Raw genomic sequence first — 27040 nt, 5'->3', positions numbered from 1 at the left:
GGCAGGTTCTGGAATTCCAGAGGTTGCCAGACATCTGGAAACGCTAGATGAAGAGCTAGAGCCCTCCACCTCTTCTCACACAAAGAGGGCTATCTCCAAGGAAATCTAGATGGATGACAGCCCCGAGTATCATTCCTACAGGGTTATTAAGGAATAAATGTTCCTTTGTATCCTCCTATGTAAACACTATTACTGTAAGATAAGGATGCCTAAGGGTGCCTTCTTCCTGCTGAGTCTAATTGGTTGCACTTCTACAAGTCCTAAGCAAGCAACACAGGTAGGCATGTAGAGGGAAGATGAAAAAGAAGAAAAGCAACATGGGCAAATAAAAGCTTGTCTAAACATATGTATGTTCCTGTTGAATTGTTTCGGAGTAAGAAACTTCCAAGCATGCAGAGATACAGGAATAAGAGCTCCCTGCTGCAGCCCATAGTCAGAAAGGTTCTGAGGATGCAAGTGTCTGTCCAGAGCAATGAAACAAAAGAAGGAATGTGACAAGAGGTGAGACAATAGCAGAAGTAAGCCCAAAAACTATGAAATCCGCCCAGTGAGACAAGTAGATCTAGTATTTAATAACCAAGTGCTCCATCCTCTCTGAGGACATTTCTCTTTGCTTAAAAATTCTAAGAATTTTCCTTTCCCTGTCACTTGCATGGGACAGCAAAAAATGCCCTGCTGGAAAGGCTGAACTCTGCATGCTGCTCAAAGATATTTTTGTCACCCTTTAGGTTGCTAAGGAAGGTTTGAAGTGAGACTATTAATATGCTGCCTTTTAACTGGGTTTTGGGTTTTTCCTTTGTTTATTTCATGTATGGAATAGGCACTCACCACACAAAGTAACTTTTTAACATGCAAATTTGTGAATGCTTTGACAAAATACAACAAAAATACCCAAGCAAATACACCCACTCTATAAGAGCTCTAGTACTGTTTAGAATCAATGTAGTTCAGTCTTAGGTGCTTTTTTCCTGACAGGAACAAAGATTTTTCTAAAAACAACCTCTTTCCTATGACAGCATTATGCCAGAATCAACAGCATCTCCAAGTAAAAATAAAAGGTGGGCAAAAGCACAGAAGAAACAAAGGGGTATAAGGTAAACAGCTACAGTTAAAGTTAACAGGACGAAAGGTAAAATATGTCTATGGGACTGAAACGCTTTTTGCATAGGTGGAAGAATACAACCCCCCCTTTCTTTCAGAACAAGGTATTCAGTAACCTGTGTTGAAGTTGTTGCCTCTGTGGGAAAGGGCTCACATCCAAAATATCATTCCAGGTGATCTCAAGAGAGGTCAAGCACTCAGCTAAGACAGACACCTACCGAGTGCTCCTGGCAGGGAAGCAGGTGGTACAATTTGGGTGGGATGTTCATTAAAGACAGTGACGTGGCAAGACTGAGCCCATCCAAAACGTGTCCAAGACTGCCGGGAAGAATCTCTGCCAAGGACACACAGCTCACTCCTTCCAGCTCTGCTCCCTGCTCGTTCCCTGGTGCCACCTCTGGATCCCAGTCGGACAGCACAGGTACAGCAGCGCAGCTCTCCAGCTCAAGCCGTTCACCATTTCAGCCAGGACAGTTTCCTCATGGATTAACAAACGAGACCAGCTCCCCGTGCAGTTGCACAAAACACCAGAGCCAACACAGGGGAGGAGGAAGGGAGCCCCTTTCAGCAGCAGTGAGGCTGAGCAGCCAGTTCAGCCATCTCATGTAACTGCACCCTCAGACTAAGTTTCAGCTCGTTCCTTCTGCACACTGTTCTGTGCCACCACCGCTCACTGCGGCAGAGTGACAGACACGGCTTGAAATGTTTCACGTGAAGCTGGCATTAAACGAAATAAAGCGAGCAGCAGGTAATTCCAAACAAGCCTGTCTGGCTCATTTAGAAACTCTAGCAACGATTTTGCAAGATGACCACACATCTGCACCTGGGAAAAGCGATGGGACATAGAGCAAGAAAGCATTCAGCCTCTGTTCAGTCTTTGACCTTCTCACAGCTGTGATCTGTGTGTGCTGTATGCAGGTTAAAACAAATGAAAAAAAAAGAAAGAGAAAAGGAGACCAAGAAAAGCTGGCAAGTCCCTGTAAGGTATCTGTGCTACACCATAGATTCCTGGTGTTTATTTTGCATGTATAAATGTTTATAAATGTTTTAGATATAAACTATGACAGAAAGTTTGGTAAGATTTGAAACTGACCTACCTTTCTATATGTTTATTTAATCTTCCTGTGCCTTTTAACAGCAAATGTTCTAAGTATATTCCCAGATTACCAGCTTTCTTTTCAACATTTAAAATACTACGCCATAGGGAACTTATTGCAGGATATGTGTTTAACGACAAACATCGGTTTCACCTCTCAGAACAATTTCATTTGATGAAAGAAAACGTTCTGCTCTTTTCTAAAACACGCTGTCTGCACTTTCAGAGTTTCTATAGCTGTGCAAAAATCCATTAGAATTTAAAATTGAGCCTTGACTAAAATCACAATTATCATACAGCTGTTACAATAAGCATTAGTTTGACAGCTATGCAAAACTGAGTTAAAAAACCCATCATAACCATTTATAACAAAAGCATTGGTCCCCTACCTATGTAACTTTGCATATGAACTCTCACTGTAACTAACTCATTATCTTAGATTGGCTGTTATGAACATAGACCACACTAACCAAATGCCAGTGTTATCTATTGCAAAGAACCATCTTGAATTAAACCATATAAACCCCCATGTGTTTGGGTAGGGCAGAAATGGACAGAAGACTACTGGGCATAAAGAAACAAAGACCATGGCAGTCACCACAAAATTTACAACACCAACGAAATAATTGTGACTGACTTTTAATCACATATAGTAGAAGATTTGAGTCCTAGAGCTATGGGAAAAACCAAACAAGAACCGTGAGATCCCTCCACTCCTAAAAATCCTTCTCTGAATAAAACCTCAAGTCAGACATAAACTAAACCAGAAACCTCATCCATTACCACCTGTTCCTATTTCTCTTTCCAAGCAATTACGAGTCTCTCAAACTATTACACGTTCACCTGTTTTCTGAATACCATGTTTTTCTCTAGCAAATAACCAGTAAGCACATACCTTCTCTGCTATTCAATAGCTTTAGGCTGTGCCACAAAAGGACAGTTTCAGCACAGAAGTAAGGTTTTCTAGCAGCTACAGTAAAAGGTCAGAGTGGCAGTGTGCCCATCAAACCATCACAAATTCCTTGAGGATGCTGACAGCCTGTGTAAGAGGTGGGGGGGAAGGGGAAAGCAGAGGGCAGGAGCATCCCCTTAGCCCCCTGCTATGGGGCTGTGTGGCTGCACTGTCCCAAAATGCTCCTCAGCAGGAGCAACCTCTGCTCAGTTAACACAGTGATTCAGGTGATTTCCACCAGCTTCCATCCCCAGTTCACCATCTTCTCCCGTTCCATGGGAACGGTTATGTCACAGCAGGCCTGGCAGCAATGTCCTTACAACACTTCACCACACATTTCCTTTCAGTTGATAAGAATAGTGCCATTGCACAGACAAAACAATGCCTGCAAGAAATAAGGAGCAGGATAAAAACCAGATGGCTGAAGTGAAGCGCAGGAAGACAGGAGCAACGCTTGTAGGGAGGAGAAATCATTGTGATGAGCTGAGACTGTGAACATGGCTCTCCACACAAAGGGAACGTGGCCTGCCACGACACAGCCTGCAACAGCATCAATATGAAATGAAATTTGAATGAAATATTGTTATCTGTATCACCCAAAGGCTGAATTCTTTTCCAGCAAGTACCAGATGAACATGACAGACATTTTTTAATTTAACATCAGGCTAATGCAGCTTCAGCTGTTCAGGTGACTACCTGTCAGCCACAATCAGAAACACCATTTTGAAAAATGCGAAGTGATCTGTAACACAAGTCAAGAACATGGACAGCATATTCCCTTACAGTACATCTGTACCTTCACAATTTCCTTCCAGGCTGGTGCAAGCCTTGGCAGCGACAGGAATCACTCTTGCATCCTAATCCCCCAGCAACTGGCTCCATCCATACAAAGACAAATGTTACAGAGGAACCAAAACACCTCTGCAAGCCCAGACTCTACTTAACACTGAGTCCAACAGGGTAAATTATTTCTTATTAAAATGACATGAGCTCCAAGAACCCAGTTCAGGAGAACTTGAAGCACAAAATATGATTCATAGTGTTTTCCCTCTTCTTGCTACAGATAAAAAAAAGTTTTAATGTTTTAGTGAACACATTATAAATGCATCATTCATCACTGTGTACAAAGCCTTGAGATGAAACTTTAAAGAACTAAAGCAAGGTCTTCTTGACATTGTCTCCTGAAGCATAGCATAAATATTGTCAGATCATATATGGAGGCAGTAATACTAATTTGATTGGTATAGGTAGCAGGCATTGATCCAGTGAGCTTCAGCACAGTAGTTGTCTTGGGACTTTTCTCCATGACATTTCAATTAAGGAATTCCCAAAATATGCAATTTGAACTGCATTAATATAGCAGTTATTAAAAAGATTAAGGTTATGTTTTAAAACCAGGCTATTTTTTTTTTAATATAGAAAAAAAATCATCGAGCAGTTGCATTTCTTCTAAGAACCCTCAGAAATCCACTTTTGCTTCTGCACCACATATTCTTAAATGACCTGGAAAATCCAAACCTCCCTCCTGGAATAGAGGGCATGATCCTCAACAGATGATGAGAACTGGCAAAAGCAACATAGAAAGGACATGTTGCTATGTTGGTTTTGGTGGAAGTGAGTGACATGATCAAAAGCAGTTAACAATTAAGAAGAAAAACTGGAAAGGATGATAGGAGACCTTACTTTGCCAGGTAGTCAATTCTGCAGAGAACCTGGCTAAACAGCTTCATGGGGCAAGGGTTTGTCCAAAAAACCACCCATCCTTGCAATTCTGTGGGAAATAGGGAAACTAGAGTCTCACACCTCAGGGAGGTCTTATGATCTTCTTACTTAATATTGACTTCATTGCTTCTCAAAAGCAATGTCCACAATGCAGGAAGGGTGACAATAGATTGGAGGGAATCTAAGAGAAAACTGGGAGAATAACTAAAGTAGCAAAAAAAAAAATAAAATATCTGGTAACAAACTTCAAAAGATTATGTTCTTGTTCTTAAGAAAAGTAAGTAAAGCAAGAAGTTAAGCAAAATTCATAAGAATTCATAGTCAAGAAGATATGATATTTAATGGGATTTTCAGCGTCAATGGGCTGTAAGTAAGATTCAGTGGCCAGAAACTAGAGGTAGCCCTCTTCAGATCAGAAATAAAATACAAATCAGTACATTTGTATACTTTACCAAGAATTGTGCTGAATTTTGCCTCACTAGAAATTTTCAACTGCACCTTCTAAAACGTAAACTCTTGTTTCAAACACAGACTGGGGGGAAAAATAAGTCCTATGGCCTGCATTATGAAGAGGTCACGCTAGATGATTGCACCAGTCCTTCTGACTTGATTATCTATTAATCTTATCAGACACGTCCGACCACTTTCAGAACCAAATGCAAAGTCATCTATCTATAAGCGCATCTATTTTGACGGGGTATTTTTAGCTCCTGAGACTCTTTTACCTTTAAACGTCGCCGAGACGGGAACTGCGGATAAATCAAGCCACAAGACACGAAAAAGGCAGGCGACAACGAAAAACCTCATCGCCCAGAAAACACTCCTTTTAGCTGGCAGAGTTACACAATCAAAAAGCAACCCGAAGCCAATAAGATATCCCGTATTTTTCCCCCCGCACTTCCCGGAACTTTGCAGAAGTCTCCGCGGGACTGAAGTTTTAGCTGAGAGGAGGCTCCGCACGCCCCGGAGGGTAGAGGCTCCCCGGGCTCCGCGGGGCCAGGGGCGGGCGCGGGGGATGCCGGCGCGGCCGCCGCGGTGCCCCGGCCGCGGGCAGCTTTGTTCGGGCGGGCAGCGCCGGTGCCCGCGGCCCTCCGGCAGCCGCGCAGGGACGCGTGAACTCTTGAACCCGCGCCGCAGCCCGACGCGAGCCTCCGGGGCGGGGAGACCGCCCGCCCCGCCGGGACAGCGGGGGCACAGCGCGGAGCCCCCGCCGCCGCCCCCCGCCCGCCGGGACGCGGCCTCCCGCCCGCCCCACGCCGGCCCGGCCGCCCCGGGCCCCGCTGGCCCCTCGCCCTGCCCTGCCCCGCCAGGCCGCCCTCGGCCAGGCCCCGGCGCGGCCCCCCGGCCTTGCCCGCCGCGGACCCTCCTCACCTGGGCTTGAGGCTGCCGGCGCCGCGCTCGTAGGCCCAGGAGGCGGCGGGCGGCGCGGCGCCCGGGCCAGGGGCTCGGCGAAGCCGGGGGTCGCGGGGTAGTTCCTGTCCATCATCGGGGCTCCGCGGGGGGGGCCCCTGCGCGCAGGAGGGCGGCGGCGGGGACCGAGCGGGGCGCGGCGGGGGAGCGGTGCCTCATGCGGGGCGGGCAGCGCCGCGGCCCCGAGCGGCCCCTGCGCTCCGCTCCGCTCAGCGGCGGGCGGCGGGCGGAGCCGCGGGCGGCGGCGGGGGCTGCGCGGCCGCCGGCCCCATGTCGGGCTGCGCGTTCCCGGGACGCTCCTCCCCCGCCAGCGCACTGGGGCGCACGGAGCTCCGTGTCCGGGGGCAGGGAGGCCGCGGCGGAGGGGCCGCCGGGGCCGCCGCCAGCAGCGCCGGCGGGGGGAGCGGGAGCAGGAGGAGGAGGAGGAGCTGGAGGTCTGTGACTCGCGGCCCTGAGGGGGAAGCGCGGCGGCGGCGGGAGCGGAGCGTGGCGGGGGGGCGGCGTAGCCACCACCGGGGCGGGGTGGGGGGGCTGAAGGCGGGGACGGGCGGGGTGGCGGTGTCGGGGAGGCCGGTTCCTCGGCGGAGCGAAGCGAAGCGCCGGCGCTTTGTTGGAGCAGCCGGGGCGGGGCCATGTTGTTCCCGCGGAGGGGAAGCGCCGCCAGCCGCGGGCTCCGGGGCGGCCGCCGCCGCCAAGATGGAGCCCGGCAGCCGCCCCATTGTGCGGCGGGTTGTGGGGCGGCCCTGCCGCCCTGCCCCGGCCCCTGTCACCGCCACCATCACCGGGCGGGGACGCCGCTCCCCCCGCCTGGCCGCCTCCCCCTTCCCGCGGCGGGGCCCGCCGACCCAGCGCCCTCCGCCTCCGCTTTTATCTGTCTGTATGTTAGAGCTTTCCGAAAGCCTCAAGCATTCCCCCCATCAGTAAGTCGTTGCAGGCCTGGAGCCTGGACAGAATCGTATAATGGAATTACAGAGTGGTCTGGGTTGGAAGGGACCTTAAAGATCACCCCGTTCCAACCCCCTTGCCATGGGAAGGGACACATTCCACTAGACCAGGTTGCTCAAAGCCTCCTCCAACCTGGCCTCGAACACTTCCAGGGATGGAGGCATCCACAGCGTCTCTGGGCAACCTATTCCAGTGCCTCATCACCCTCGCAGTTAAGAATCTCTTCTTAAATATCTAAACCTATTTTCGGTTTAAAGCCGTTCCCCCTTGTCCTGTCACTGCATGCCCTTGCAAAATGTCCCTCTCCAAAAGTCAACTAGCAAGAGAACAGTGAGAATATCTATTTATTCTTTCTTTACTTTTATTTAGAGCGGTCTAACTTTAAATGGTGAAATGCCAGAGAGGTTCTAGAGGCCTACTTTAGCCAGGACTGGCTAAAGCAGTTTATTTTTATTTAGAGCAGTCTAAGCCACCTGGTTTGCAGACAGTATATATTCCTGTATCTTCTGCTGTGTGCTCATTAAAACAAAGCATAAGGGAAATGGGCACCAGCTGCATAGAACAGGGTAGGAGCAAAGGGGACATTGGCGTCGGGCAGGGGGATGGTGGATGAACTGTGTCTTGCTTTCCCTGCAGACTGAAGGTACCAGGGGCGAGATGAGCAGGAGGAATGTGCCTCAGAGGTAAAGATAAGGAATATGGTCTGGAAAAGAGGGTGACTGCACCTGAAGGCATTGCTCAGAACAGGAAGGTGTATGCAAATGAGTAAGTAAGCCTTTTGAAGATTCAGTTTGTAGCACTCCAGGCAATGCTGAACCACAGAGTGAAATGAATTCTGTAGTGAAATGCATTTAGAAACTTGGCTACAGTCAATCAGATTAGATGCTAAAAAAAAAAAAAAAAGAGTTACAAGAAATATCAACACTGGAATGAAAAGGTGGAGTGATCAACGTTACATGAGAAAGCAGAAAGGTAAGAGGTGTCGGGAGGAAAAGCTGAGATTCTGCTTTTCTCATGCCTGGTTTCAAGAAGCAGCAAAGAAAACTACAGGAAGAAACACAGGCTCGGATGAGAAGGGAAGGGTAAGTGCGAAAGTCATCAGCGCTGAGGAGACGAGAGAAGTCACCCAGAGGCCAGGGCAGAGGGTGGAGGGAGAAGCAGCAGCGCACCAAAGCCAGAAACCAGCAGAGTGAGTTTTCCTCGTGTTTGCATAAGTTAGCACCTGTATTGCTTGCAGCTGGAGCAGCGCATGTGGGGGGTGGGAGACCTTCTTTCCCTGGGAAACGGGAGGATGGCTGTTTTACATATGAACGAGGCCTGATGACAGAAAATTACTCCAGTTGTATGCTAATGGTGAAGCGTTTACGCTGCTGATACTATTGGAAGTGCCATTTCCAGCGGGGAAGGACCCACAGTTTTTTATTTCCCTGCAGGATCTCTACTAATCTCCATTATATTATTATACTCAGAGTGCATTGTTTTCCTCAAATAGGCCTGAGAGGAGGGTGATACATGGACCTAAGTGATACAAAATGCTGCAGTACTTGGTTATCTGGAGTGAGCGTGTTGCTGTGGAGTTTCTTGCCCCAAATTTGGAATGATGTATTAATAAATTTTAAAACTGCTAGTGTCTTGTTTGATTTCTTTTTTTTCTCTCAAGTAATGGCAACGTGAACTTTAAAGAGCACCATAATGTTGTGTATTTTCATTACAGGATCTCTCTAAAGGGGAGGCAGGGGTGTGTATGTGGCTGTAAAATCATGTTTCGTGAGAAATCACAACAAGCAGGGAAACACAGACAATTCGTTTAGGTCACTAGATGAACTCATTGTCAGTATGCCACAGACACAATGTTTCCCTGAACATTGCTGGAGTAGATCCTTTTTCTGGTAATCGAATAGTGAAGTTGAGCGAAATAGAAATTGTGACAGCTGTTAAGTTTAATTTCTTTTACATGGTTTTAATAGAAGTGTCCATGACCATCAGATAAAGTCGGTTTATCCAGTGGTTTGTTCTTCCTGTGTATGAGATAAATCTACTCGTCCTGAGACCAGCCAGTTTTCTCATTAAATGGATCCCTGCTGTTTGTTGCCACCCACTGTCTAGGAAATCTTCCTCGAAGTTTGTGCATTTTATCTTTTTGTAACCTAGTGATATTTTGTAACACTGTTCTCTGAGACAAGGAAAAGGTCTGCTTAGAGTAAGTGCTTTTGCAGAATCCTGGTATCCAGAATACTTACAAACAGCTTTTCTGAAAGATCTGTTCAGTGATAAAAAAATTCCTTTGGTAGATCCTGTTTCTTACGTATGTTACTTTAATGTGTAGATTAAAGTGTATGTATTAAAATGTAATTAGAAGTTGTATTAGACATATTAATAATTCTGAATATTGAAAATACTTTGATGCTTGTCTTACTAAGGAATGCTTTTGTTTCAAATGCAGCTGTTACTTGCTGTTTAGAAACTGAGCTTTGGTGGGCTTAAATGCCTTCTGAACTGTAATTCATAACTGAGTGCCTAGAGCCAGTAATGATATTGTATGTGCTTCTCTCTCAAGTCAGGAATTTAATATAATACATATATTTTGCTGAAATATAAGCTAATACAATTTTTCACTCCATTTAAGACCAAAATCTTAAATTGAAGCACTGTAACAGTCTGTGCAGCACACCAGCCTGGAGCTGTGCTGAATTTTGCATCACTCATTTCTTTCTCTAAATGAACAGTCTCCACTTGGAAAAAATAAATCCTTTATAGAGTCAAAAATATCATGTGATGGTTAGGAGACAGATTTAAGTACTTAAGGTAACAGTTTAATGGGAATCATCTGCCTAAGGTCCAAGGAATTGTCTCCTCCAGGTGTGGTGTGGCAGCAGGGCTGGGCTGCCTCAGCTGCTTGCTGACAGCCAAAGAAGAAGGCTTTACTCTCCCTCCTTCCCTCCTCTCACTCCTGGTGATGAGGTCTGGCCACAAGGTGAGCAATGAATTCACCCCACTGGCAAAAGCACATTTACTGCTTTTTTTTGCCGGCGGTCATTTTTCTGTAATTTTGCTGAGCTGAGTCAGCTTGCCTTTGCATGAAATGAGAAATGAGAGCTGGCTCAGGGCGAGCAGTTGTGGTGTGCAGCTGGAAGGAGATGTCAGGGATGAGCAGGGAACTTTTACTTTTGATGATGAGATGTTGTCTATGCTAATAGTATATTCAATACAGAAATCTCTAGAGTCCAGGAGTGCTGGAGGATATACCTCTGCAGACAGTGACTGGCTCCTCTGCCTGTGTGCCACACAGAATCAAGCCAGCTCTCTTGTAGAACTGTGTTAGCTAATATACACTGCCCCTTAGGGAAACCTTCCTATTTTCCTCTTTCTGTTTAAATTATTTAATGTTACACAATGCAGAATGGCAATATTGCTTTCTGAGGTCTGGTTTTATGTTTAAAGTGACCGTATGCCAAATGACATGCAGGATCAAATTAGTGGGGAGTTGGCAGTTTTCCGTGGTTTGATCATAATTAAAGCAATATATCAGTCGCAAATCCAGGCCCAGAATAATGCTCCAGTTAATGATTGACATGGATTTATTTATCTGTATCTGGTTAATTAATTAATTATTTGGTTCATAATGTGCTATAGTTATTACTCATGTTACCAGAAAAATTTCAGCCAGTGTTTGAGTTGAGTGTGATTGAATGTTTTGGATGTTGTGTATCATAGAATCATAGAATAGTTTGAGTTGGAAGGGACCTTAAAGATCATCCAGTTCCAATCCCCCTACCATGAGAAGGGATACCTTCCATTAGACCACACTGGTCAGAGCCCCATCCAGCCTGGCCATGAACACTTCCAGGAATGGAGCATCCACGTCTTCTCTGCCTCACCACCGTCACTGCAGAGAATATAATATAATATCTAATATAAACCTGTTTTCTTTCAGTTTGAATCCATTCCCCCTTATCCTGTTACTCCAGGCCCTTATAAAAATTCCCTCTCCGTCTTTCCTGTAGTGTTCCTTCAGGCTGCGATTAGGTCACCCCAAAGCCTTCTCTTCTCCAAGCTGAACAATCCCAATTCTCTCAGTCTTTCCTCATAGGAGAAGTGCTCCATCCCTCTGACTACCTTGGTGGCCTCCTCTAGACTTGCTTCAACAGGTCCATGTCCTTCTTGTGCTGTGGACCCCAGAGCTGGATGTACCACTACAAGTGGAGTCTCATCAGAGCAGAGGGGCAGAATCCCCTCCCTCACCTGCTGCCCACCCTGCTTTGGATGCAGCTCAGGATACATTTGGCTTTCTGCACCCAAGGCCAGGTCACGTCCAGCCTCTCATCCACCAGCACCCCCAAGTCCTTCTCAGCAGGGCTGCTCCCCATCTTCATCCCCCAGCCTGGATCGATGCCAGGGGTTGCCCTGACCCAGGTGCAGCACCTTGCAGCACCTTGGTCTTATTAAACCTCATGAGGTTCTCATGGGCCACTTCTTGAGCTTGTCCAGGTCCTTCAGGAGTGTCAACAGCACCACTGAAAGACAGGATGTACAAGACTGGCCAGGCAGGAAGCCACATGGTGTGTTACAGCTCTAATGGTACCATGGGTTTTCCCAATGTCACTCATACACCCCTACACCCTCTTCTTTCACGAAGAGCATTGCTCCCGTCCTTTGCCTTTCCATAATGGGTGATGCCTGGTTTTGGTCTTGTTCTGACTCTTTCTTTGTGTTTAAGTGCTAAATGTGGTTGGGTTTTTTTCTTGCTTTAAGAGGCTTTCGGCTAAATCAGTAAACTGGGCTTTGCAGCAAAATTCTTAGCAAAATACTTCAGGGAAAGTTTCAGTGGGCTGAAAAGAATCATGGAAGAATAGTCAGAGGCACATGCTGGCTCAGCAGCTTCAGCTGCTGTTGATGGAAGAGAGTGGTTAAAAGGCAGAGCATGCAGTTAATGGTGCAAGTCTGAGATTACAGCTTGGTTGTTGAAAGTGGGCAAAAAGGATTGTATTTCAGTTCATAATAGTACTCTATTTTGGAACTATCACAGTATCATAAATAGTTTGCTAACATACTCAAGCATCTTGGTGGTTAGCTTTCAGTGGCTAACCATTTGTCAACAAGGGCTCTAGAAATAAGCTTAGCAAATAGCCGTGTGCTGAGAGAATGAATCTTCACAATTGTTTGGAAACAGTGTTTCGGAGACCTGAGGACATTCTTTTTTTGAAAGCTAATGTTTCAAAGATAAAACTCTCAAATAACTTGAACGCGTCCATGTGAAGTTTGGAGAAGTTCAGACCAAAACTGAGCTGGGTCTGATGTATTAACAAATTCTGAAAAGTGCACAAAATGAAATTTCTGCAGTGCCTGTCTCAGTTGGATGCTGATGGATGGCAGACATTCCCTTACAGATCCTGGATGCTTCACCTTTGTGGAAGCTCTGTCTGTGCTGCCAGACTACTTGAGCAGGAATGGGTAAGTAAATCAGATAGGCAGTAATAACATCAGTCTTGGTTAGGCCTGTTATTAATCACTGACTGTGTTGTTTGTTGTTGTAATTGTGATTCTGACCAAAGCATAAAATTGCAGTTGCTTAACAGATTAGATTTTGCATTTAATTTGGCACGTGGCCTCTTTAAACATAAAGCTAGGCATTAAGGAATGTGTAAATAGGGAAGAAAGTGCTGCCTTTCTAAGAACACACTCGATCTTGGAGCCTCACAGCAAATACTCTCTTTCTTTGCATTTCTTCACTTCTATTACTCTGGTCATTTATTTGATAACTTAAGTATATGTACAAACAAATGAGGCAAAATCTTCAGCATTCATTCTGTTGAACTAAAACTGATCTATGAAATTGTGGTATATCTGACATGACTAGAGATGACTGAGCTGGTAGAAAGCTCACTGCAGCAATGAGTTGGAAGGCCTTTTCTCCTTCGCATTCTTAATCCTCCTTCTGGTTGTGTGGTTTCACACCTTCCAAGGTGCCACCACTGGCACTTGTGTTGTCTCAGCTCACCCACTCTTGAGAAAGCTATCTGTTTTTGCTGGATGATTTATGAAGGGATCTAGTAAGCACCAGAACCAGGTATAAGGTGAGTGGGAGAAATGTGCAGTGGCGTATAGGAAAAAGAAAACTTAAGTAAAACTTCTGCTCTTGAGCAAACTCATAGTTTTAACAGGGGGTGTTTTATTTTAACTACTCTTACTAGATATTTTCCTTTGTATCATGTCCGTGCTGGTTAGTTAACAATAAGTACTGGATGTTTATGTGTTTGGTACTTAGGAGTTGCTGATCTTTAGAGAAATTAAACTGAAGCTGCTTGAACGACCTGAGTGATCACAGGTGTTTCTTATTTCCTAAATGAAGTAGCACTGCATCAGAAATTTAAAACCTGTTACAAGGCCGTTTCAAAACTCATGTTTAACTGTACCAGTTTCTGGTACATTGGAATATTTTTCCTGACCTTTTTTTGAAGTCTGGCTGCTCCCTTTTAAGCGTGAGCTTCTGGAGGCTCCCAGAATGTAGGCAGCAAGATGCCTGCATCTGATGGCCCCTTTTGTTTCAGTGTTTTATTAGCCTGGGTGCTGTGGAAAAAAGTAGGAGTGAAAGAAGGAACTGTTTTCCCAAGACTTCTAATGGGAGCGAAGCATCCATCTCATCAAGTATCAGTTCAGTTGACTGATTAAAAAGATTCATTGAATGTTCAAATATAAGAGGAAATTCTGGTATTCTGTGGGGAGTTTTAACCAGCTAGCTCAGCTCAGCTCATCTTGTGTGGCTGGGAGAAAAAGCATAAATCTGACTATTATTTTCCAGAGGGCAAATCAGGAGTGACTTAGTTTAGTGTAATTTGCTGTGCTCCAGTATTTACTCTGTCCAGTTGCCCTCATCTACCCCTCCTGCCTCTGTGTAGAAGTTCATTCTCACTTCACCACATATACCTCCACTTCAGAATGAAATCACCATTACCAAGCGAGGAACTTCTGCTTCCTGCCTTTTTTGCATGCCTGTTCTGGGAGGATTTTGCTCACTTCACTAACCCTGGCAAAGTGGTATTTTTCAGCCACACTGTTGCTGTTCAATCTTCTCACCAAAGGCATGACAAAAGGAAGATGGAAGGGTACAACACCTGCTTAAGTTGGCTTCTTTGTCTTGAAGACTTCATCTTCAGTGGCTGCAGTTCATGGTTCAGAACCTCAGATGCTGAAGTGGAGCAGGAAGCTTCTGTCCAGAGTAGAAATTGCTGATGTTAAAGAAAACAAACCATGGCCCTTTTTCTCTGCTGATTAAATGCTATATGGCATGAAGAATCACAGAATAGTAGAATGGTTTGGGTTGGAAGGGACCTGTAATGGTCATCTAGTTCCAAACCCCTGCCATGGGCAGGGACATCTTCAACAGGACCAGGTTGTTCAGAGCCCCATCCAGCCTGGCCTTGAATGTTTCCAGGGGTGGGGTACCTACAACCTCTCTGGGCAACCTGTGCCAATGTTTCACCACCCTCATGGTAAAAAAAAGTCTTCCTAATATCTAGTCTACATCTACCCTCTTTTAGTTTAAAACCATTACTGCTTCTCCTCTCACAACAGCCCTGCTAACAAGTTTGTCCTCATCTTTCTTGTAAGCCCCCTTTAAGTACTTCAAGAAGAGTGCATGTTGTTACCAACTCCATTTAAAAAAAAAAAAAAAGAAGGTTGTCAGAGGGTTTTTTTTAATTAGCATTTTCTCTTTTGCTGTGATTAACTTGTATAAATATTTATTTGGAAATTGTTTTACAAAACAGTATCGAGACTAGCAGAGTTCAAAACGTTGCTGCCCCTCACCCAACAAAATGACAGCACTTAACATCAAAGTGAGAATTAAATATAAGCAGTGACAAGTGCATTCAAAAGGTCCTGACAGATAAGCAGAAGGAAATATGTTCATAAGATTAATTAACAAGTGTCTATACAATTCAGAAATGACTGGAAACAGTCAAAAATTACCACCTGAATAAAGAGCAGGGTATTTGGGAAGATCCGCTTAAGATTTTTGAGAGGAAAATACATCCAAGTCCTTGATTGTGGAAACAATAGTCATAAATTTGTATCTGATTGGAATTAACTGAAAGACATTTACAGTACAGAAAGAGCATGCTTGAAGTGTTTGAAAGATGGCTTTTAAACCTTGAATTTCCTTCTTGTTCTCTACACCCCATGAAAAGAGTGAGGATATCAGCAGTAAAACTTTTGTTGGCAGGTGAGACTGTGGATAGAAAAGTTTGTTTAGTTGGTGGTGTTTTGCTTTCTATTATCTTGATGGTTCATTTAAACTTTAAACAGTGTTGATAATAGCCTGATAATTAAGGCATCTTATTCACAGCTGGTAATCTGAGGAGTGATAAGGTATTTTCCTATGCTTTCCAAATTTGAAATATAACTTCTAAGGGCTGATCAGCCTCAAACATTCTAGTTAATATAAGCAGGCATCGTTGTAACAGTAGAATGCTCTAAACTGGGTTTGGCAACGACATTGTGGTAAATAATTTGGCAGAGCATGATACTTTTTATTACCTGAAATGATCAGTTATCTCATTTTTTGCTGCAATCCCAGTTCAGCTGAAGCCAATAAAAAGCTTCATAGACTTTGACAGGACCTGAATGAAATGCTTCATGACTCACATTTTCATGAACTGTGGTGAGGAAGTTCACTTCCATGTTGTACTTTGGTTTTGCTGTTCTAATGAATTCACAAAAAACCCAACAACCCCCCCCCCCAAACCTATACATGCATAATGCTTATAATACTATTCATCAGAGGATTTGATAAATCAAATAGCAGGCCTTCCTATTGCAGCAATAAACAGGTTCAGTGGATTTGCTTTTCAGTTGACAGAGCCAGAGATCACTTTTCTGACTCTCAGTTATTTGCTCTAATTATTCAACTGTCCTGATTTATAAAAAGTTGCATGCTGTAATCTTGTATGATGCTAAAATGTCTAAGTTTTAGAAAACTGTTCAAGGCAATGGCTAACAGCATTTAGTGTGAAATGTTTAAACCTACTCTGAGAGAAACAGCATGCCAGTGTTAACCAGTGTTTTGTTTAGATATTTCTTTTTTCAACTGTCATAGCAGATGTCCGTTAATTCACTTAAAATCCACTGTCTTTCCTAACAGCCCTTGAAAGAAAGTCCAAAATCAAAACACTAATGGTCTACATCTCTGTACAAATTCAATTGCTTTGATTCTAAAAGTCCATGTCCTTCTCTCCCTGTTGAATCATAGAGTGGTGTTGGTTAGAAGGGACCTTGAAGATCATCCAGTTCCAACCCCCCTGCCATAGGCAGGGACAGCTTCCACCAGACCAGGTTGTTCAGAGCCCTGTCCAACCTGGCCTTAGACTCTTCCAGGGATGGGGCATCCACAACTTTTCTGGGCAACCTGTTCCAGTGCCTCACCACCCTCACAGCAAAGAACTTCCTCCCAATACCTAATCTAACCCTGCCCTCTGTCAGTTTAAAGCCATTCCCCCTGGTCCATCTACATGCCTTTGTGAAGGCCACTTAAGGACAGTTATTTGCTGGTTCATATATTCTAAGAGCAACTCCATTTCCAAAAGAAACTGCAGGTAAAATTTGAAAGTGTGGCAACACTTCTAAATTCACAAGTCACCGTAGAGGGAAAAAGCAACCTCTTGTTGATTTTTTTCCCTCTGCTAACCCTGTTGAATCACAAGTTCTAAAAAGAGACAAGATACAAGGTAAGAGTGTCTCAGGCCAGCAGTCAGTGTATGAAAGGAGAAAACCAAACTCAAACAACTGCTGTTCAAAGGCATTTTCTCCCTCTGCAAGGAGAGGTAAGTTTACACTGTATTCAACTAAATTTTAAACTTTGCTCCTTATTTATAATGGGCAGAATGTGTCTTGCAAATTGTCATGTTACATGCAACCAGTATTTGAATGTCAGTCACTGCATTTTTTCAGTATATTCAGGGCCTAAAGTGCAGACTCTGAGTAAATTTGAGTGTTTTACTCTACTGATGGTAGTTTACTCCCCAGAGCACTACAGCTAATGTATAGTTATACCATCTTAAGGTTTTTGATTAATTAAGAGGACGAGATTTTTGCTTGTATTGCATGGAATCATTTGCAAATGATTTGTAGGAATAGCAGAAAAATGAAATTTCCAGTGATTACATTGGATTCTGCACAATTTCTGTAGTTGAAAACATGACTTTGCCAGATGGTACTTGTGGTATCATTAAAGACTCTCTGAACTCTTGCAAGCCCTGTGAAATCCCTTTCCTTGAAGTCTTCCTATCAGTTCCATTAGATTTGTAATTTTTGAGTCCCAGGAAAAATCTAGAGATAAGTGTGCTCTAGAGCTGAAAATGCACATTCACGAATTTAAAAATTGTTACCTAAATGAAAAGGAACTATGGGAGAATGTTTTTGCAAGCTTGTAATTCCATAGCTTCATCATAGCCTTGTATTAAGTTATCAAAATACCTCACACAATTCAGTGATTTCAGTCTTACAGAACAGTAACCTCCAAGAACTTCAAAATGACTTTACAAGCTGGGTAAAAGTGAATTCTCTCTCGGGTAAAAGGTATTTGTGACTTGTCAAAAGCCAAATCTGATGCTGAAGTTTCATGAATAAGAACACCAATGTCCACTGATATCAGCTGTGTTCTGTGTGTTTTTCATTGTGGAGCATTGTCAATGCACCCTCTTTATATTCCAAGATTTGGAGCATTTTCTTAATTACAAAAGCGTTTTAAAATCTCAGACCAATCCTCTGCCAGCACTGTAGGTTCTAGCATGTTAAAAACCATCAAATTAAGTGAAATGCTACATATAAACATCCAGCCTTTATTAAAGTACACTTTAGGCACCCAATTAGGTGCCTTTAGGATTTGCTGCTGACAGCATTGATCCAATGAGGGGCAAAAAGGGGGACTTGTTTCTTTTTAAAAGACTTCATTGCATGTGTGTGTAACTGTATAGCCACTGTCAAACAGGAAAACACCAGCCCAACATGTGGCCTGTGAGATCCTTGGATATGGTTTCCTGGGGCAGGGAGGTGAAGGGACACAAGTGTTGGTCAGCAACTTGCTCAGCAAGATCTGAAAGCCATACAATGCTGGGGGTTGATATTTTAGCAAGTTGTAAAATTAATGGTAGCTACAACCACAGATACAGAAACTGTGTTGATACAGTTAATCAGTAATTCCCTGAAGTCCTTGACTATTGCTCTGTGGACACTGGTTATTCATCTAATACAATCTTTCATTCTACTTAAATGATATTTTGTCATCCCATTAGTGCAACAGACACTTATGAACTGCCTTTGATTTGAAAATTAAATGTCTTTTTCAACATTTTAGTTTTTAAACTACAAAAGAAACATTAACTGTGAAACCTGAGTAGTTTTTAATCAAGGGACAAATCTCTAGCTCTTTGCTTAACATCCCCTGACCCACAGTACTCTACTTAATTCTCTTTTACCTGGTATTTACTGTTGAACATCAAAACTATTTGTCAAAAGTATACTTTGTCTGAATTGGTGGCGTGCCATGTAATTAATGGTTCCTTTTCATCCAAAATTATAATCACAAAAATACAACAAATTAAGTCATGTGACCAGCAGTGTCTAAAATAAACCAGTATAATCCAGAACCAGTACTCTCTCTCTATATATATATATTTGAAAGATCAAGTCATGAAATAATTTTCACACTCAAATCAATTATTAGAATGAATAGAAAATTCACACAGCAAGGAAGTGAACGTGTCAAACAACAAAGTAGACTTCTTATGGTGGTTTAAAGTACTAAGTCGCAAAAAATGGTTAGTGTCAATAAGAGCAATTAAAATACTGTTCCTTCTGAAGAAAAAAGGTGAAACTCTTAATGAAACATCAGTAGTTTGATGGGATGGTTTAAAGTGCATTTGGAAGAGGGCAGCAGTACCAGCCTTGCTCTTTATGCACTGCCTCCTCTTAGCACAGTGGCTTTGTGCAAAGAATAGTCCTGTGGCCTTTGCAACAGGTGACCTCTTTTCCCAAATGGGAACTTCACTTGTTCCTCGTTGTCCTAAAGATCTTTCACATTTCTGTAAGTCATCTTGCAATATGCAAGGTAGCACACACTTTTTCAAAAGTATGTTATGCTTCAGTCAATCCCCCCTCAGGCCAGAAGGAGGTTTGTGATTAGGGGGCAGGAAAAGACATGGATTTTTGGAACACCCGTGTCCCTCTTGGGGGCCCTGGGTAAGGGGGTGGTGGCATGTTGTGCTGTCCATCTGAAGTCACTGCTTGCTCATAACTGGGGAGTCCTGAATCATCAGTTCTGAGAGGAAGTGGGTTTAAAGAAAACTCTTCATGCCTTCTGAAGATGTTAGATGAACCACGTCTTCTGCTTCTTACATAATCCAAGTACCTGAACAAAGGGAACAGCATAATAAGTGGCAACTTCTGTTTTAAAGGGAAGAAAGAATATAAAGTCTTAATCATAAAATAAACAGAAAACAAACCAACCCAAAAAACTCCCCACCAAAAACCCACAACACAGGAAAAAACATGCCTTCAATGATCATAAAGACCAGAAGCCAAATACTCTCTCCAAACCACAGGGTAAGAATAGCTCAGTAATGTGAAATTTATAAGGAAGAGGAACCACAGAATCCTCTTACATTCCTTTCAAGTTTAGGATAAAGGAACAAGCAGGAATAGAGAATGGGTAAAGAAGCATTTCCTCCAAACTACTTCATCTCACATCTGAGGTTGACTACATGCCACGAAAGGCATTCATCCTATTTTGAAGGGCAAACACAACACATTAGACTTTCCACTGCAGGCCCCAATCTAGTAAAATGATTCCATCTTTTTAGTAAGAATATTTTGGAACCAAGAACACACACACACAGAGCAGAGCCAAAGGTTTGGGTGTGCAAGTGTTGTTTTAAGTTTTTGTGTTATTAACTTCAGCATAACCACTGCTAGTGCTCACCTAACTTGGCTTCCAGGCAAGTACAAACGAGAACTCCCATTAGATTCTCTGAGAACACAGTTAGACCAACCCACAGTGATTTTTAAATTCCACTCTTAAGCAAGAGTTTGTTTTGGTGTGTGTTTGGTTTTTGTTTTGGTTTTTGTTGTTGTTGTTTTAAAGCAGTGAAATTCCTTACCCTGGTGGTTGCCTTGATTTGCATCTACTTTTGCAGCAGTAGAAGATAACCAGTGCAATTATAACCAACAGTACTCCAGCAGCAACCAGACTGACAAGAAGTCCTGTGACATTGATCTTTTGTAGTGTCTCATCTCCTGAAGATAAAACATTGTTTATTTTCATTATGTATTCTTTCCATCCACCCAGTTTACACTGCAAAATGCTGTTTGAGATGTCCATCTTCTAATGCCTTCCAAGTATCACTGCATGTACTTTTGACCTTGATCAGCCTGTAGATACCAGTTTTTCATTAAACATCTGGCATCAGACTACTCTGAGCCTAATTCAGACTGTTATATTGCTGTTAAAGAAATGGGGGAGGGAACAAGCAAAATAAAAGTACGGAAAGCAGTCACAGAATTATTGCAAAGTTTACCAATTGTGTAATAAAGCAATGGCCAAGAAAGTTATATTGTTTTTACCTACAGAGTTATAATGGATCCCCTTCTAAGATGCTTCAGTGAGTACATTTTATTGCATCAGATAATGAAATATGCTTGTACAATTCACAGTGATCTTCAGTAAAAAAATGAATTGTGATTTTGCTGACTGAATGCACAGTGTATTGAGTGTACTATTATAACAAACAGAAAATACTGCAATATAAGAAAAAATAAGAAGATAACTTACCTATTTTTATTTTAGGGCCTTTAGTTGAATAGTCTTTCCAAAAATCCATCTATAAAAAACCAAAAAGAATCAGATTTATAACTGACAGGCCTATTGACTTTGTCTTTGATATGGTACGTTGGGCAAAATTTACCAGTGGCATAAACAGAAGCAGCCCCTGCTGAAGGATTTGTACTTGCTTGTCCCACAATATTTTTCTTATGCATTCAAGTTTGCATTGAAATTTCACAAAGAAAAAATTGCGAGTTGGTGAAAGAGAAAAGTGTATTAAACTGTCCAGTGTTACATCGTATTTCTGCCTGATTACAGTAGAAGTCAGCTTATATTCTGACATCAAAAAAATGCTTACAGTTAATCTTTGTAAATCCCTACAAAAGAGTATTTAAGAGGCAAAGATCTTAAGAATCCTACTTTTGCATGAACAGTATTTGAATTCATAGAAGCTAAGAAAAAGAATGAGATTTATTTAAGAGAAAAACTTTTATGTTGCGTGACCATCAGGCATTAAATGTGTTTAGCTATAATTTCCACCTTTGCTACCCAGCAAGACCCCATCAAGATTCCAGTTTAACACTTGCACCTTTTTCTTAGGAAAATGTTAGCAATGGCAAACTAACATTTCCACATTCAGAAGAGGAGTGTATTCCTTGCTCTTTCTGCAGCTTTGTGCAGAGCACAGCTACAATCACTAAGAGATTCTTGCTGCATGTGGCAAGGGCCAGCCTTCAGACAATCATCACATTCCCTTATTGGGCTGAAGGGTTTCTTATCTTTTTCTCATTTTTTTTATAGCAGGTTTCTTCCCATATAGGTAGAGATTCAGAAGATAATGCTTTAGGAAGACTCAGCAATAGCTGAACTGCAGATTTGCTCCTTACTGGTCTCTTCCAAAACACAAGGATGGGATCTGCCAATCAGTAATAATGCTGAGAAGTTACTTAAAAAAAAAAAAAAGTCTGAAAACATATTGGAATATCCACAAGTGGAACTTCTGAAGCTTCATTTCTGTTTGTTTGCAGAATTGGAGCCCTTATCTAAAGTCTTTAAAACTTTATTCAAGTACATATTCAAGTGTATCTTGAGTAAAAACCCCATCTAATTGTGATATCTAGTTTTAGATACTTTTTGTCATCTTTAAGTGCTGTGTCAGAGGGGCTGCAGTACTTGTGTACAACAATGATTTAGTCAGTAACCTCCCTCAGTACATTAAATTCAGTTTGAGCTGCTACCGTTTTATCGTGGTCTTCAAAAATTTCTCGTGCTTCTTCATAATTGCACATCTCTTCATAGCATTCTCTTTCCAGGTTATCTGCTGTGAATGCTTCAAAATCAAATCTGTTGTTCAGAAGGTGTCGTCCAATGAATAAATTGGCCTCCTTTTCAGATGTGAACACTAATTAAAAAAATATAAAGTTGATTTAAATCAAGTTAGGGAAGCTGAACTTGACATTTTTAAAGAATGGTTAAGATCCCAAAGGAGCACATTGAGATCACTCCTTCCCCAAGCTACATACAAGAAAAAGAAACATCCAGGTCTCCTCCTAAATGTCTTTTCCACTGCTATATTTTCTAACTATGTAATTCAAATAAACATGTTTTCCTTTCAGCTATTCTTTATAGTGGCCAAGAGAATTTGATTATCATGAGAGCTGTTGGTCAAGCTTTGGTGTTGTCCCTTCTGGGGTGTGGGCGATGGTTTTTACTGGAGCTCTTAAGAGCAAAGTAACAGTCACATAAAGCAGAAATTCAGTCACATATGAACCAAGCACGACACTGACCTCCTGGAGGAAGGAGACAAGGGGGAGGACAGGGGGTGAGGGAAGGGAAAAGCCAAAACAACTCTTCCTTCTAAATAATCCTCAATATGTATTTGTCAATATTTGGGTATCTGTAAGTAGCGAATTTTATTCATGGAATTTGGTTTGTAAATCACGGCAGCAGACTCCCATTCATTTTACATTTGTTCTCTTTTCACAGTTCTGGCATCAAGTTTTAACGTAACAGTTGCCATACTGCCAGGTTTATTTGTTTTCAGTTAATCCACAATATGAATTTTACTGACTGCAGGCATTTCTGAGGACATTTAATTCTTCTTTTGTTCACATTACAGGCTTCATGAGGCCTCATGGAGTATGTTGTGAGGTGAGATTCCAGAACAGTGAGTGAAATTGTAGAAGGCTTTGGAATACAGGAATGTATTTCCTCACCAGGCATTTTCCATTGTCAAGTTTTAGCCTGCTCCTGCTACAGTTTCTTAGGAAAAAAAAAATTTAGAACATCTTCATATGACCAAACTAGTTTTCTGGACTGGTTTTCAGTGAAAGCCTAATCTGTTTCCAAGAAATTCACACTATTTGGTTGAGCAAAATGACTAGAGGATTACTTTTGCAAGTGTAATGCAGAAACAGCATTGTTACATGCCAAGCCAGACAGCTAAAAAAGGAGATGAGATTCAGTATAAAGTTATTCAGTTACAAATTAGCTTTGTGTTCTTGTTAGCCTGTTTGGCTGGATTATCACATCATTCAGGAATTTTTACCCTAATTGTTACTGTTAGATCTTGCAATGGTATCTCAAAACAGTTTGCTCTCTGAAAACTGAGAAAACTGCAGTGTAACTTACATATTGGTTGTTTATTTATTTAATATTATAGTATATTTAAGGAATATTACAGCATATATTTATATAATTTACATTCTATTGCAGTGTATATTGAAGGAGCCACATGTGTGCACATGCATTTGTGTAAAGTAATTGCAAGAAAATCTGAGCTTAAAATATTTACACTATACCTAAAAAGAGGGGCCTAATATATCCAAAACAAAACCAGAACAACCCCAAACCCACAAGTGGAAAGGGAAAAGAATTACATGGGAAAACATATCATCAATATTCTTGGTTCAGTGCAAATCATGAAAACAAGTTCAGTCTTCTGCAACAGAGACCTACAGTTTTGCTCAGTGGTGTTTCACTCCTTACCATGCAAGTGGTATTAGCTATACTTCTGAATTAACTTAACTTCTGAATTAACTTAGATAACTGGTGCATTTTAACTAAAATGGAATACATAGGCAAGCTGCCTGGAGCCTAGGACCCCCAATTCCCAGGGGTACATAGATCCTTTTCTCTTTTCAAGATTCTTTTATCCATTTATCTGCACTTTCCCCCCTTTGTCACATAGTCAAAATACACTTATCTCCATCTCCAACTTACTTGCAACCTGGTGATTAAGAAAGTATGTAGAGAATGAAACAGCTGGATTTGAACTCTCTCCCATACATGAGGGACCTGAATGCATTCTGCAGACCTTGGTTTGAAAAAATCATCCATGCAGTTTTAGGATGCCCAGCACTTAACGAGAAATGCACCCACACAATGTGCTCAGTAAAGTAACTCTGCTGGTAAAAGATGTTCAGAAAATGCTGAAGGGGGAACCTCTCAATCCCCATACCCTTGACAACTGTTCTACTTGCTAAATTACTGAATAAAGAGTAGGGCCTTTCTCTTTCAAACTCCCTCTTTAAAGGAGGAGTGGCCTGGGCCTGTTTTCAGGAGAAGGTTCTGTGCTATGAACTCACAGGAGAGAGGCAGCCTGACTTTTTATGCCTGGAGCAGTAAGGATTTTAACAAATAACCTGTCTGAAGCATTTTTCTGCTAGCCATGTTTTCTGCTCCACAGCCTTGAAGGAGCCTCATGCTCCACGTGATGACTTTTTAAAGTCCATCTTAAGGTTTCAGCACTCCTTATGCACTGAGGAGAGTGGACAACTAAGTTACAAACTCCTTTTTGAGGCCCTGATGCTTAAAATGTCAAGCATCACATGGTTCAGCATTGTAGTGCTTGAGTCCTTCTAGGGAACTTAACATTTGTTTGTACATCAGTTCCTCTCCACTGCTCTCCCTCCAAAGTGAAGAACCACGATAGCAGCACTATGCTCATCTTTCCAGGTGTTGTAAGAGGATTGGGTGTTGAGAAAAAACATCAATTTCAAAAAGCAACCAAATAAACCCTTTCAAATACAAAGCCATTTCAGAGAAATACAACTGTGATGTGCTCAAGCAGTACCAAAACAATACGGTCTTAATATAGATTTAAAACTTTTTGAATGTTGATGTTACTTAAAGGATTCTGGTTATACCAATGACAATAATCCTGGAAACCTAGAGAAAACTCAATTGTCCCAATCTGTGCTTACTACTGGATCTGATAAATACTTCATATTGACACCCAAGTCAATTAACAATCATTTCAGCAAAAGATATTCAAATATGCTAAAATTAAGCATAAAACCGCTTAATTTTTAAAATAAAGTAAAAAAAAAAAAAAACAACAGCAACAAACAAACCAACAAAGCAAAGTTAGATACAATTTTGGAAAGGATAAAGTTATGTTAAAACGAAGTTACCGTCTTTCCATTCAGGTTGCTTCAAGTTACTTAATCTCCCTGGGCAGTGAGGAAACGCGAACATCATCACATGCAGTTGACACAGCACCACCAAAAACGCGAACATGGCCGGGATCTGTCAGACAGAAACTCGTGTGAGTTTAAAAAGTGATGACAACGCTGAATGACACTTCTGAAGTGTCCCTGATGAACCCTGGATGAATCCTAACACGTGAAGTCATCTCGCGCAAGCACCTACACGCAGCTGAGGGTAATGGGTCCCTGGAAGAAAGGCACCGGCCCGAACTGGTCCTGCCTGTCTCTTGCGGCGTTCTCGTTGTGTAACACCCGCACATGTCACCGGGGCCGCTCTCGCCGCCTCCTGCCCTCCTCTCCCGGCTCAGCAGAGCGGCAGCCTCGAACTAACGGGGGAAGATCCCCCACAAGGTGCCCCCGGGTGCGCTCTGAAACTGCAGGGAGCTACCTACGCCTTTGCTGCCGGAGGAGGTTGTAAAAGCTTCCCGACGGGAACAGGTACAACCCCCCCCTTTTGTCAGGGGACCGCCGCTGAGACCTTCCTCGCTCCCTGCGCCCCGAGGAGAACCTGCGCTCCCCCACCTCGGGCTGTAGAAATTAGAAGTCACATGAACCCGTAACCTTTCGAAGAGACCCCCCCCCCCCCCCGGAGGCGGCCTGGCCCGGGCAGACTCCGGGGGAGCCGGAGGTGGCCACGGGAAGCACCCCCATCCCGCAGCCGGGAGCGGGGACCCCACATTGCCCCCGCATTGCCCCCCGCATTGCCCTTACCTGTCCCGGGGCTGCTCCGGCGGCGGCCCGAGCGGAACAGCTGGAGGGGCAGCGTCTCCCGGGGCTGCTCCAGCGGCGGCGCTTCCTGGAAGGGGCGCGGCGCAGTCACGGGACCGCACCTGGGCTGCCCCCGCCCGCGCTGCCCGAGCCGGGATGGGGCCGCCCGGGGGCGGGGGTGGGAACGCCCCTGGAGCCTGGAGGGAGAAGGGTCGGTGAGGGAGAGGCAGCGTGGGGTGACGGTGCTGCGGCTTTTCGCCGGCCCCCATCCCGGGCTTTGTTTGCAAACACCTGTCTGCGTCCTCAGCCCCCGCCCAGGCTCCCCTGCGGAGAAGGCAGCGGGTCCTTCCGCCTTCTGCGAGGCCTTTTTACTGCTGAACCCGACCTTTTGTTCGCTGGGTTAATCGTGGCGCTGAGGACCCGGTTTGCTGTTGCTCCCCCAAGGCCGAGCGCTGTGTGAGGCCAGCGGAGCAGGAGCCGCGCAGGGTGTGCCTCCCCAGCGAGCCTCGGCTGACTGCTCACCCAACACACCGGGCTACACCAAGCTTTCCTAGCCCGGCAGCTAACCACGGCGGAGGGAGGACCCGCATAAGTTTTCACACACGTGAAAATAACTTTTGATGGGTTCGTTGGGTTTTTTTTTTTAATCAGTGAAGGTAAGCCTTAGCCTTAAAGGCTAGAGAGTGGCAGAGGTGGTTCCCTGAAATGCGTGAGGTTGTTCTGCACCAGCACGCACCTGCTCCAGGGGCTCCCTTCACTCTCCTTCCCAGTGCAGAGCAGCACATGGATCTGTGACTGTTTCG

At 43.4% G+C, this 27040-nt stretch overlaps 2 protein-coding genes and 1 long non-coding RNA gene across 4 annotated transcripts in view; 1 reads left to right on the top strand and 2 right to left on the bottom strand.

Moving 5' to 3' along the window:
- Positions 1-6337, bottom strand: part of QSER1 (glutamine and serine rich 1) — a 43742-nt gene extending 37405 nt beyond the window's left edge. The window contains exon 1 of one of the 2 annotated variants that reach the window (XM_032690531.1): positions 6243-6337. The gene's annotated coding sequence lies outside the window, so the exon portion shown is untranslated. Of the gene's footprint in view, positions 1-5596; positions 5696-6242 lie in introns of those variants that run through there. The other variant, XM_032690532.1, reaches the window with a different exon arrangement.
- Positions 6338-6590: 253 nt separating this feature from the next.
- Positions 6591-8853, top strand: LOC116788120. Its single transcript, XR_004357546.1, has 4 exons — positions 6591-6715; positions 7863-7991; positions 8256-8415; positions 8719-8853. It is a non-coding gene; the product is annotated as an uncharacterized LOC116788120 (long non-coding RNA).
- An 8045-nt stretch (positions 8854-16898) lies between these two features.
- On the bottom strand, positions 16899-26365 carry PRRG4 (proline rich and Gla domain 4). The gene is made up of 6 exons (XM_032690541.1): positions 26241-26365; positions 25455-25569; positions 22278-22441; positions 21049-21097; positions 20378-20513; positions 16899-19629 (listed from the first exon to the last, which is right to left on the bottom strand). Exons 2-6 carry the CDS (start codon positions 25558-25560, stop codon positions 19401-19403), a joined length of 684 nt encoding a protein of 227 aa, XP_032546432.1. The 5' UTR covers positions 25561-25569; positions 26241-26365; the 3' UTR covers positions 16899-19400.
- Between the last annotated feature and the right edge of the window lie 675 nt (positions 26366-27040).

This window comes from Chiroxiphia lanceolata, chromosome 6 (assembly GCF_009829145.1).
Source record: "Chiroxiphia lanceolata isolate bChiLan1 chromosome 6, bChiLan1.pri, whole genome shotgun sequence".
NCBI lineage: Eukaryota > Metazoa > Chordata > Aves > Passeriformes > Pipridae > Chiroxiphia > Chiroxiphia lanceolata.
This window is presented reverse-complemented; position numbering and strand designations above follow the sequence as displayed.